This window comes from Cricetulus griseus, chromosome 5 (assembly GCF_003668045.3).
Source record: "Cricetulus griseus strain 17A/GY chromosome 5, alternate assembly CriGri-PICRH-1.0, whole genome shotgun sequence".
Taxonomy (NCBI): Eukaryota; Metazoa; Chordata; class Mammalia; order Rodentia; family Cricetidae; genus Cricetulus; species Cricetulus griseus.
The window spans coordinates 26831591-26844118 of NC_048598.1; the positions used below are offsets into that span (position 1 = coordinate 26831591).

General features: G+C 45.0%; 1 protein-coding gene and 1 long non-coding RNA gene across 5 annotated transcripts in view; one reads left to right on the plus strand and one right to left on the minus strand.

Annotated features, from left to right (window-relative positions):
• Positions 1–4495: 4495 nt before the first annotated feature.
• LOC113835885 lies at positions 4496–7887 on the minus strand. Its single transcript, XR_003485648.2, has 3 exons — positions 7727–7887; positions 7425–7532; positions 4496–5128 (listed from the first exon to the last, which is right to left on the minus strand). It is a non-coding gene; the product is annotated as an uncharacterized LOC113835885 (long non-coding RNA).
• Positions 7888–8007: 120 nt separating this feature from the next.
• Mpzl1 (myelin protein zero like 1) overlaps positions 8008–12528 on the plus strand; it is a 47157-nt gene continuing 42636 nt past the window's right edge. For 3 of the 4 annotated variants that reach the window (XR_004770041.1, XR_004770042.1, XM_027417131.2), the window contains exon 1: positions 8010–8242. Coding sequence is in view for 2 of the 4 variants with exons in the window: in XM_027417131.2 (XP_027272932.1) it covers positions 8152–8242 (91 nt within the window). In the remaining 2 variants the exon portion in view is untranslated. Of the gene's footprint in view, positions 8243–12528 lie in introns of all 4 variants that reach the window. The other variant, XM_027417132.2, reaches the window with a different exon arrangement.

Genomic DNA, 12528 nt, shown 5'->3' on the forward strand with positions numbered 1-12528 from the left:
ATGAAAGTCAATATTTTTCTTGAACACAGTCTCACTACACTGCCTTGAGTAGCTTGGAACTCACTATGTAGACCACGCTGGCCTCGAACTCACAGAGCCTACCTAATTTGGCCTCCAAACTACTGTGATTTTTATAATTTTAATTTAATTTATTTGAAAGCATGCATCACAGCATGCCTGAATTGCCTCCCATAATTTCTTTGGGGCAAAACACCCAATGCCGATTCTAAATCTTATTGTTTAATTGGCACCTAATTGTGTAATTGTGGCCAGATTGCCCATTATCCTTAGTTAGACATAGGAATCACAGCTTATGTTTTCTTCAGCAGCACACACCATACACTAACATTGAAACAGTACAGAGAAGAATAGCATGGCTCCTGCATTCCGTGTTTTATAAAAATCACAGCTTCCTAACTATATCACATCTTTAAATGCTTCATTGATGTTATATCAAGGGTAATATTCCGTAATCCTAAGTGACCACAGTTTGTCCCAAATTCCTTCCCATACACATTTTGTACTCTGAGGAATAATAATTGAGAATCGCCATCCTAGCAAATAGCTAAACACATAAGAAATAGCAAACAGGGGTGGTGGTGGCACATGCCTTTAGTCCCAGCACTGGAGAGGCAGAGACAGGCAGACCAGGACAGGCTGCAAAGCTACAGAGAAACCCTGTCTTGAAATAGATAGATAGATAGATAGATAGATAGATAGATAGATAGATAGATAGATAGATAGATAGATAATTTGCTAGGCAGTGCATGCCTTTAATCCCAGCACTTGGGAGGCAGAGGTAGACAGATCTTTGTGAGTTCAAATCCAGCTTGGTCTACAGAGTGAGTTCCAGAACAGGTTCCAACACTACAGAGAACCCCTGACTCAAAAAAACAAAACAAAAAAAGAAATAACAAACAGGGAGTGGGGTTATCCTACATGGACTCACTCATTTCACATACATGGTCTTCCTCAGTTTGCTCATTTGTTTCTTGCTCATTTGTCTGGCAAGCATTTGGCACACGGTGGGTCTGGACCCTGACATGTCAATTTTTTTTCCCCTAGGGTTTGACACGAGAAAATTACAGCATTGGTATTCTAACATGTAGTCTCCACCCTTTGTTTTATTTAAAACCGCCCTAGCTGGAGTCTTTAATTCTTAGGGCTCGAGGCAAAATGGTGAGGCTACTCTTAAAAATATTAATGAGTTCTGGATGCCAGGGTAGTTTATTCATGAAAATCTAACTGGAAAAAAAAAAAATGTGCCCCAGATACCAAGAAATCTACTTCCTAATGAAGCAGCGATTATTACTTACTGACTAAGACATTCAATCCCTTCAGTTGTTTGAAGGCACCAGTCTCCACAAACTGAGAGGCTATGCTGTTCTTTTCTATCTGAATTCACTGTAGCCAGCATGTTTATCATCTCCTCCCCTTCAGGGCAGCACAGTGAAACTCAGAATGCCCTCAAACCTTTAGCAGCCATCCTGGCTTGCCTGGTCTCCTAGGTACTAGGATTACAAGTGTGAGCCATTGCAGTCAGCTAAGGAATTTATCTTCTATTCTCTGCACCCCAGGTAATAGGCTACCTTATTTATCTTATTTATTTGTCTATCTTTTCGTTCAGTGATGAACAACGAAACTGACATTAATTAGACTCATAGTAGCGGTTGCCTTAGGCTGGAAAAGCTTCCTGTCTTGGCAGAAGGAATGTGCCACTGGATAGCGTTGGTCGGTTGGACACAAACCAGAGTCACCTAAGAAAAGGGACCCTCAGTTTAGAAATTGCCTCCATCAGATTGGCCAGTGGGTATGTCTGTAGGGCTTTATCTCATTAATGATTGCTGTGAGGAGGGGCTTAGCCCTCTCTGGGCAGAGTCACTTCTGGACAGGTGGTCCTGGGTGCTATAAGAAAGCCCACTGAAGTTAGGTAGTGGTGCATGTTTTCAGTCCCAGCACTTGGGAGGCAGAGGCAGGCAGATCTCTGTGAGTTCAAGGCCAGCCTGGTCTACAGAGCGAGTTTTAGGACAGCCAGGGCTACACAGAGAAATCCTATCTCACAATAATAATAATAATAATAATAATAATAATAATAATAATAATAATAAATAACAACAACAAAATGCAAGCAAATAAAGAAAGCAGAATGAAGGAGACACGAGGAGCAAGCCGCTCAGCAGTATTCCTCTATGGTCACTGCTTCAGCTCCTGTCTCCAGGTTCCATGGGTTCTTGCCTTGGCCTCCCTCAATGGAATATAGACTTTTTGGTCATGGTGCTTACTTAGCACAGCACTATAAAACAAACCAGGACAGCTTGTGACCCAGTCCAGGACACATCCTTACCCAGAGTGAGGTCCTTGCAAAACCTGGTGTGGGTGTTTGCAGGGTACAGGGAGTCTGAATCTTGAGGAACATTTTATCCCAGATACACTGAAGGATATGCCTGGTGGCATACCCTTCTTCTGAAAAAGGCCAGGCAGTTAGGGAGAATTATGGGGCCATACAAAGAAAAAGGGGCCTCTTCAGATTCTGATTGAAACAAGAATTCCAATACTTGGAATTTTTACTAGAAAGGTTGCCAACTGCAGGTAATTCTTTTTAAAATTATGTATATAATAGTTCTTACACATAAGATATTTTATGTTAAAATAGCAGTGAGCCAGGCTTATGGCCTGAATGTATGTGACCTTGGGTAAGGCCTTATTCCTCTTCCAGACATTTGCTGGGAATCTCACAAATAATACTGTTAACTCTGTGGGGTTTTGTTGTTGTTGCTGATTGGTTGGTTGGTTTTGTTTATTAAAAATATGGGGTTTTTGTTGTTGTTGGTTTTTTGTTTTTTGTTTTTTTTGTTTGTTTGTTTTTTTTTTTTTTTTTTTTTTGTGTGTGTGTGTGTGTGTGTGTGTGTGTGCCCATGAGTTCAGGTGCCCTCAGAGGCCTGAGGTGTTGAATCTGCCCTGGAGCTGGGGTTATGACCTGTCTCCAGTGGGTATTGACATTTGAACTTGAATCCTGTCTCTCAAACCCATAACTTAATTGACAATAAAGATACCCTAACTCCCTGTATCTTGGTGATTTGTCAGCTACCCTATCAATTATAACCCTGCTGTCAGGAGCACCTCAGGAACCTCCTGTGGTGTCATTGAGTACCCTCTTTAGCAAGGGCCTGAGATGGCTAGGTAGGTAAGGGTGCTTGCCACCAAGCCTGACAGTGTGAGTTCAATGCCCTGAACCCACGATGTAGGAGAGACCCAATTCCCTTGGAGTTGTCCTGACTTCCATGTATGCCTCGGCATGAGTGCCTCCCTACACACGAAAAATAAATGCATGTAACTTCTTTAACAAGTTAACTTCTTTACAATCATTTCAAGATAATGCCTTCCAAAACAAGTCAAAATCTTATCTGTAACTGTCTTACAGACAATGAAGGGCGGTTCTCAGAGAAGCATGCTGAGAACCTCTCATGCTCATTTCCTCTCCAGCACGGCTCCTCCTAAATTTGGTGCTTAAAATCTAAGTTCAGATGCCTTTTCACCAACGCCAACTCCTGTTCAGGTGCATCTTGAAATTCTTCCCTGTGGTAAAGCCAAGGATCCAGTTTTACGAGGGTGAGGTTCCTCAAAGATAAAGGGAAGTCCTCAGGCTGGGATGGGTGACAACATGCAGCTGTGCCTCGGTCCCCGACACTATACACACTTCTTTAATAATCACCCCTTCCCTGAGGACCTCATCACCCTTCATTCCCACAATTCTGTCTCTAGGCGCAGAAGAAATGAAAACCTTCATTTCCAGATTTTCAAATTTCTGGATAAGAGATATTTTATTAAAGCATTCTTTCTATAGGACATTTTAATGAGACTAATTTTGCATAGTCTCAGGTTAGCCTGGTGTCTTAGTTACCTTTTTATTGATGTGAAGAGACACCACAACCAAGACAACTTACAGCTCCAAAGTTTTGGGGAGCATGGTAGCAGACAGGCAAGCATGGCACTGTATGTAGCATGGTCTGAGAGCTCGAATCTGACCCACAAAGAGGAGGAGGGGGAGAGGAGGGGGGGGAGGGGAGAGGGAGGGGAGGGGGGATGGGAGAAGGGGGCAGGGAAGGGGAAGGGGGAGGGGAGAGGGAGAGATAACTGGGAATAGCATGGTCTTTTAAAGCCTCAAGGCCCATCCTCAGTGACACACCTCCTTCAATAAGGCCTCTCCTCCTAATCCTTCCCAAACAGTTCCACCAAGGTTTCAAATATATGAATATATAGGGGTCATTCTCATTCAAACCACCACATCTGAGATTTTTTTTTTTTTTTGGTTTTTCAAGACAGGTTTTCTTTGGGTAACATTTTATCTTTAGTTTAAATACACTTTATTTATTTTTAGACAACATGCATGTCATGCTTTTCATACTATATATTATATATATATATATAATATATATATATATAAAACCTCTAAATAAGTCACAGTCAAAAGCAAGAAGAGCTCAAGATGACATCAGTCTCATGGGTTCCGGTGTTGTACGGATAACAAGCAGCATCCAGTTGTGATAGGCAATGCAGCCAATATAATTGCTCAGTTTGTTAGCATTTTTCCATTTCTAAACCACCCTTAAAGAAAACCCTGTCTGGAGTCACATAGTCCAGAGGAGCAGCTGAGCCATCTGGAAATTTGTTTTTATCCATAAATAACTGGTGGTTATTGAAATTGACCAGGATGTGCTTGGTTTGTTCTGCAACCCAGGTCATAAAGGGCTTTACTTTTTCTTGCTTCTGGTCTCCAAGTCTGCCTTTGAGGGAGTTAGCACCATCTCTGATGGACTTGTTTTAGGCCTGTGGTCTCTTTTGTGAAGCCAGTTTCTGGTCAGTGATGGTTCACCAGTCATTATGGAACTTTTGATACCTTTGCCCTCTGAGCTTCATTGGAAGCATTTCCACCGGTGACTGAGTCATCAATGATGTTACCCTCTATCTGAACTGACCATCTAGCCTTCCACCTTGAGGCAGAGTCTGGCTGAAGGTTTCCTTGATCATGGTGATGGAGTCCTGGTAGACGACCGACCGTGATGATGGCTGTGGCCTGAGGTGTTCACCTGGAGGAAGCAGCTGGCTGAAACTGCTCTTAAAGACAAGACTGACAGGCTAAAAGTTAGAGCTCTTTTTCTTGATTGTATTTCCTACTCGATTTATAAAATATTGTATCAATCTTTTTTTTCTGAACCACTTCTCAAGTGCTGCCTTCCTCTCCTCCTCCATGTGATACCTTATGGATGTCCTTGTGCCAGTAATGCACTCCAATTCCCCTCTCTTCTCTCTCTCTCTCTCTCTCTCTCTCTCTCTCTCTCTCTCTCTCTCTCTCTCTCTTCCTTTTTGATTACATAGGCTCTCCCTATGTAATCCTGTCTGACATGGAACTCACTATGTAGAACAGGCAGGCCTCAACTCACAGAGACCTGTTGTGCGAATATTTAATCATGTAAAGATGAGTTACACTTGTTTCTGCTGGGGAATGTCACTTTAACTGTGTAAAGGTGTGTTACATTTGTTTATGCTGCATTCGTTTAATTATGAAAAGATGTGTTTCTGTTTCACCTTGCCTGCCTAAGGCACCTGACTGGTTTAATAAAAAGCTGAATGGCCAATAGCTAAGCAGAAGAAGGATAGGTGAGGCTGGCAGGCAGACAGAATAAATAGGAGGAAGAATCTAGAAAAAGAAAAGGAGAAGAGAACAAGGGAGAAAGAAGGACACACCTGGAGCCAACCATCAGGCAGCTGTCAGACAAACACAGAAGAAGCAGGATATACAGAAAGAAAAGGCAAAAAGCCCAGAGGCAAAAGGTAGATAAAGAGAAACAGGTTAGGTTAAAAGAGCTATCCAGAAACAAGCCTAAGCTAGGCCAAGCATTCTTAACTAGTAAGAAGCTGGTTGGTGGCTGAAAAGAAAAGCCTTCTACAAAGAACACCTGCCTCTGCCTCTTGAGTGGTAGGATTAAGATTAAAGGTGAGTGCTCCCATTCCCCCAGCAAGGGAATTAATGGTGAGTGCTCCCTTTCCAGCATGGGGAGCACTCTTCAGTACAGATCTGGCTTTGTCATTTCTCTCCTGTTGCTCACTACTCCCTACAGAATAACTTAGGGCTCTTCAAAATGTCACTACTGCACACACTCTGGGCATTCTTTCTTCCCTTTTCCTCTCCCTCAAACCTGGAAGCTGTTGCTCACCTAATGCACACTTTCCTGTCCTCTGACTTTGCTTTACCTATTCTGTTTCTGTTTTATTTTTGAGACAGTCTCACAGTGTAGGTTACACTGTGGCTCAGGCTGGCTTAGAACTCATGATGCAGACTAGGCTGGCCTCAAACTTGAAACAATCTTTCTTTTTCAGGCTTATTCTTCACAGCTTGCTTTTTCTATTTCTCTAGTAAACTTTTAGTCATTAAAAGTCTTTGAGAAGCACTCCTCTCCTTAACCTCAGGTATCTGCTTTCCTTCCTTGTCTTCAGGATCTGCTTTGAGGTGAGTGTGGTGGCACTTTGATCCCAGCACACAGGAGGCAGAGACAGGCAGATCTCTGTAAGTTCTATGCCAGCCTGGTCTACCAAGCAAAATCCAGGCCAGCAAAGACTACACAGTGAGACCCTGCATCAAAGAATTGACAAACTACAAAAGAATTGTTTTAAACATTGAATTATCAGTTTGTCTACACTACCAGACATGTGCTACTTGAGAGTGACGTCTAGCGGTCTGCACACCTACAGTTCAATTTACATGGCCACCTACTGGAAGGAACTGCTGACAGAAAAGGCAAAAATGCTGTGGTATGCTTTCCTGGCTTTCTCTAATTGCCTGGTAATTAGGAATTTGTTCCACTGCACAGTTAAGGGGCTAGACCAGCAAAAACAACAGAGAGATGCTGTTAAGGCTGGCTTTTGACGGTGGTGTCCACCTTTGGCAGGCAGATCTATGTGGGTTTGAGGCCAGCCTGATCTACAGAAGGAGCTCCAGGATAGCCAGGGCTACACAGGGAAACCCTGCCTCGGAAAGAAAAAAAAAAAAAAAAAACCAGAACCAAATTAAACAAACAAAAACCTGGCTTTGACAAAACCCCGAAATGAGAGGTTGCAGTTTAGGCTCTTGCACCATGCTCTACCTTTGTCTTGTTCCTGTCTAAAACTAGTTTTCCTCCCCCCACTCTTGGATTTTCCTGTTCTTCACTCTCTGTTTTGTGTTCTGGGTCCATCCATCCCCCCTCACCCCCCTTTGAAGGTCATTCTCAGAGTCCTCTCGTTCTTCAGGATTTGTTTGACAGCTAGTATGCAGCAGGCACTGTTCTGGACTAACGCAGTTCAGAATCAAGGTGAGGAACTTCCCCCAACCTAACTTTCCTTGTACAGGCAGAGGGACACTGGTATGCTAAACAAACAGTACTTACTGGTGATCTAGGTGGCAGGAAAGAGTTCCAATTCCCATTCCTTTCCAGTCCTTTGAAAACCAAAAGCAGGGCAGCTCAGAGGTTAGGGCAAGGTGGGGAATTCTCAGGCTGCAACACAAATGATCCAGTTCAGGCAAAGACAGACCCTGGGCAAAGGCCAAAGGGATGGTGGGCCCTTTTCTGTCTGGACCATTGAATGTAAGTCTCTCCTCACCTCCTCATTCTTCACTCCCACCCGCTTCCCCACCCAGGAGTAACCAAGCAGATCCTAGTCAGAGATGAGATCAGGACTTGGAAATTACCTTGGGAGGAAAATAAAGAGAACTGTGGGGCTGACCCCCAAGCGAGGAGGGCAGCCCCACCGCCAGCCACGCAGGCAGGCTCAATGCTGGGCCGCTGCAGAGGCACGGTACTCGAGTACGCTGCACGGACACACCAAGGGTGGGACTCCGGGGGCGGGGCCTTGCTCCAGGAGGGGCTGGCGGGCTCTCGAGTTGTCCAATGGTTTCCTTCGCGAGTTGCCTGGAAGACCAATGAGCGGGCAGTGGGGCCGGCACAGGGGCTGGGGCTGGGCGGTGGGCTGGCGGGTGACCACTGGGGGCCGGGAGCGGGGAGCAGTGGCGTGGAGCTGTCCTCGCGCTCGCAGCCGGGACCCGGAGCTGTGGGGTCTGAAGCCAGCGAGCGGACCGCTGCGGGGACCCAGGCCGAACGGAGCGGCGGGAGCAGGATGGCAGAGGCCGTCGGAGCCTTGGCTCTGATTGTAGCCCCGGCTCGCCGGCGTTGGCTGTGGTCGGTGCTGGCCGCGATGCTCGGGCTGTGTGAGTGATGCAGGGCGGGCCGGGGCCGGGGCCGGGGCCGGGCGGGGGCCGGGGCCGGGGCCGGGAGGGGCTCCGCGGCCGTGCGCGCGCTCGGGGCGCCGCAGAGGGGAGGGGGCGCGGTCTGCGCGCTCTAGGGCCCGGGCACGCCGCCCGGGGAGCGCGGCCGGGAGCCGAGGAACCTCTTTCTTTGGGTCCCTGAACGTGGAGGAGGAGGGGGCTTCCTTGCCTTGCAGCTTCCCGGGGTCAGTCCCGTGAGGCCACACACGCCCGATCCCCTGCTGTCGCCTCCTGGTGACTTAGGGTCTCCTGAGACCTCCTGGGAATTCGACTCTGGAATTAGGATTCTCCACCTTTGGGAGATGGCGGAAGGTTGCAGGATTTCTCATCTGTGGGGCCTTTGTTGGTTTATTTCCTTGTTTAAGCCAGTGGTTTTCTTTTACCTGGTAAGGTCCATTCTTAAGCTTCCCGTGATAGGAAACTGAGACTCATTTGTCCCACCTCTGGGGTCTGCAAATCACAGAGAAGAAATTTATGTTAGTTCTGGACTAGAATGCAAAGGCTTAAAAGAATTTAGTCGAATTAGTATTAATGCCAAACATGGGCACCATAATTAGACAAGGCGTAGAACATTTACAAAGCACACTTTTACTTTGATTTTAAAAACCTCCCCTTCCTGGCCCCTTACCAAATAATCAGACTCAAGTTTTTGATAAAGGGCTCCGGCTCGGTTTATGTGAATCGGATGAGTTGTTTTATGGGGCGTCTGAAGTAGTGTCTGCCTCAGGACGTGTGTGTGTGTGTGTGTGTGTGTGTGTGTGTGTGTGTGTGTGTGTGTGTGTGTGTGTTTCAAAGCAAAGTACTTGTTTCTGTCTCAAAATTCGGTTAAGTAGTGGTTACAGAGGGGGCTAACTGCTAAGAAAACACGGAGGGGATGTCCCCCATTTCTTTTGTTGTGAAAAAATGTAATTTGTTCAATGTCGATTATGCAGTAGTTTCTTTCATGTAAAAGTTCCTAATGTAGTAAGTAGTCTCTGAAACCAGAAATATAGTTGACGTTCTGTTGGGTTACCAACTTTCATTTAGCTTAGTCGCTAATAGTGTACATGTGAAAATGGACAGAGGTTCACTTTGTGTTTATCAGATGGGATCTGCTCTGTGTTTTCCTGTTTCCCCTAAGGTAAAAGAAAAGGTGTGTTTTTCTGTTTTTGGTTTTTGTATTGGTGTGAGTTGTATTTGTGTTTAAGCAAAGGAGCACAGGATAGACCCAAACTCCATTTTATCAGAACTCTTGTGAATTGTGTGACATCAGGCATTGCCGGTGAGGCAGGACAGTCCGAGTAGTCTTCAGTTCAGGGAGTTAAAAACAGCAGAAGCAGGAACATTGATGTTATGAAGGAAATGTCACCTGCTCTGGTATAAACTAAACCAGTCCTTTTTTTTTTTTTTTTTTTTTTTTTTTTTTTTTTTTTTTTTTTTAAGAAGCCAGGTATGGTGACTCACACCTAAGATCCCAGCACTTGAGGGGTGGGAGACAGGAGGATTGCCATGAATTTGAGGCCAGTCTGGGCTGATTTGAGGGCACTACACATAAGGGTTCATCTTTTACAAAAAGTTCTTTTGAGAAAACGTCTCATTGTGTTATTGCAGGCTGGCATTGAAATTGGTATCTTCCTGGCTCAGCCTCCCAAGTGCTAGATTAAAATTGTTTACCACACCTTGCTTTTGTGCTTTTAAGATTACTTTTCTCACCATATTGCCTGGACTGGCCTCCAACTCCTGGGCTCAAGCTATCCTGCCTCAGCCTCCAGGCACTTGGGACTGTAGGAACACACCATCCAAAACAGCTATTCCAGTTCTCTTAAGTTACTTAGCAGATATCTAAGAGCTTCTTAGACATTAAGTATTTGAAACTCTCATGGAATGTGGGGTCACAATTTTTGCCCGAAAATGCCAGGTTATTGAGAAGTCAAAACAGTCAAATCAATTTTTTTTTTTAATTTTTAAAATGGAGATTTATTCAATGTGGCCACTTTGGGAAGAGCAGAGATCCAATTTACCCAACTTCAGCCCACCTCAGGGTCCTGAAAAGTTTCAAGTTTAAATAGAGGGCTAGAGATATATGCAAGTCTAAGCCGCCAGGTCAGGGTGTGGGTTCACCTACCATTGACCCATTGTTATCTGCGCTTTAGTCTCTCCAGCAAGGTGGTCCAACAACTTGTTAGTGTTGCAAGGTGCTGACAGTTACGTTGTAGAAAGAAAGCTACAGCCTTGAGACTGTTTCTTTCCCGGGACTGAAGTTAGCAAAGGCCTGCCATTTAGAAAGTAGATTAAACTCTACAAATGACTAGTCTGTTCTGTGGCAATAGTTCTTGTATCAAAACTCACAGCCCCAGCCCCCTTTCTCCTTCCCTTTTCCCCTTAGCAGTCACATCCGTGCTATGTGTCTGCACATTTAGACTAATGTTGAAAGGAAAGAGCATTGGACAAAATGCTCATGTGTACAGCCAGCACTCATGCCTGCTGGGAGCACCAGTCCCAGAGTGAAGTCTTCACAAACCTACTGACCCCATTGCACAGGCATCTGCATTGCCCTGGTTTGTCTTTGCTCTATTTTTTATAGCTGGAAAGTATTTTTTCATGTATATTCTTTCTTGGCTTTTCCACTAATGATGATATAAATTACCACTAAGGCTGAAGTAGAAAAATGTAGGAAAGACCAATTATTAGATAGCCTGATTTACGGATTTACTTAATGATTTACTTAAAGCACTGCTTGTACTGCCTATTGGCCAAACATGACTTCACTTGCTACCTGAAACAAAGTGACCTGAAGAAATAGTTGAAACAATGGGTAGTTCCCCTGAACAAACCTGCTAATTGCCGATACACTTCTGTAAAATCTTGCTTGCCCACCCCACCTTGTGGTTTTAGAGTATGAAAGGAGAATTCAAACTGGACCCTGGATTGAAGCCTTTCAGGAACTATCCTGGCTTCGGTCCGCCCGTGACATTTCCTCTCTTCCGCTCTCACTGGTGTAGAGTGCTTATTTCAGAAGGATTCCAGCAGCAAGGCCTAGGTGAGTGCGGGAGCCACTGGGTAGTGGCCCAGGAGTCAGTAGGGATTTGTGACGTGCATTCATTGGACAGCAGAGCTGGAATAACTTCTTTTGCAAGTTGAAGTTTGTTACCTGAAAGGTTTAAGTGGAGGCACTTTTATGTTTTTAATCTTTTATTTTGATTTATTTATAGATGTTTGTTTGAAACTGGGTCTCATACATACATAAACCAGGCTGGCTTGTACAGCTCAGCCTGGCCTTAAAGTCACAGTAATCCTCCTGTGTTGGCCTCCGCAAGTGTGGTGTGAGCCACCACATTTGACTTGAATTTTTCAAATTGTAGTTGAAGCTTTCTAAAATTGTAAGCTACGTAGATAATTTACCTACGTAGATAATTTACCTTAAACAAAACGTTGACATTGAAGTCTAAAATTCCTAGTATGGTGTACTTCATCCCTATAAAACCAAGTAAACCTCTCCCTGACACTCCAGCAAGTCCCAGGGGAATAGTCAAGAGTCTTTCTTCCAGTTTACCTTTCTTTTGTTATCTCCCTGTCAGCCACTCACCTGGATGATCCCTCACTTACTGGGAAGTCCCTGTTTCTCTGAAGTCCTGCTCACCCTCAGGCTGCTGTTTCCTTCTAGTCTGGCCTCTCTTTCCCCTCTCATGTCTCTGTCACCATTACCAGAAAACATCCCATCTTCAGAATGTCACCCTGCTCCTCAGTGCTGTCTCGCAGAATCACTGCTGTAAGTTGCTGGAGCTCATCAAGACTGTGGTCTTGCTCCTCACCACCATGCCCCCCCCCTGCATTAGTCACTTCCTGGCTGCTTCTCCCCCTCTCCAGCTATCCACAGCCCATTGTTGGAATCGTTTCCTGGCAAACACTCTTCCCTTCCCAGTACTTCAGGCCCTTCCTTGTATGCACCTGGCAGTCCCTCAAAGTCTGGTAGAACTCCACCACAGCCTTGTGTCTGCTCTTGCTTCGGCTGCTGTATTAGTGCTCTCCTTTCAAATCTTTCTGTGTTACAGTACAGACGTGCTGTAGAATTTGGCTTGTAGCGAAACCTGACTTTGGCTTCATAGTTAGTGTCTGCACTCCATCAAATAATAGTAATAATTGTTATCTGGAGGGTTTGGAATCTGACACTGACATTTGGAGCCTTTTATTCCCCTTTAGCTTTCTCTTCCAAGTCTTCTCTTTAGCCCCTGGTTTTAGGTGCTTTGTTT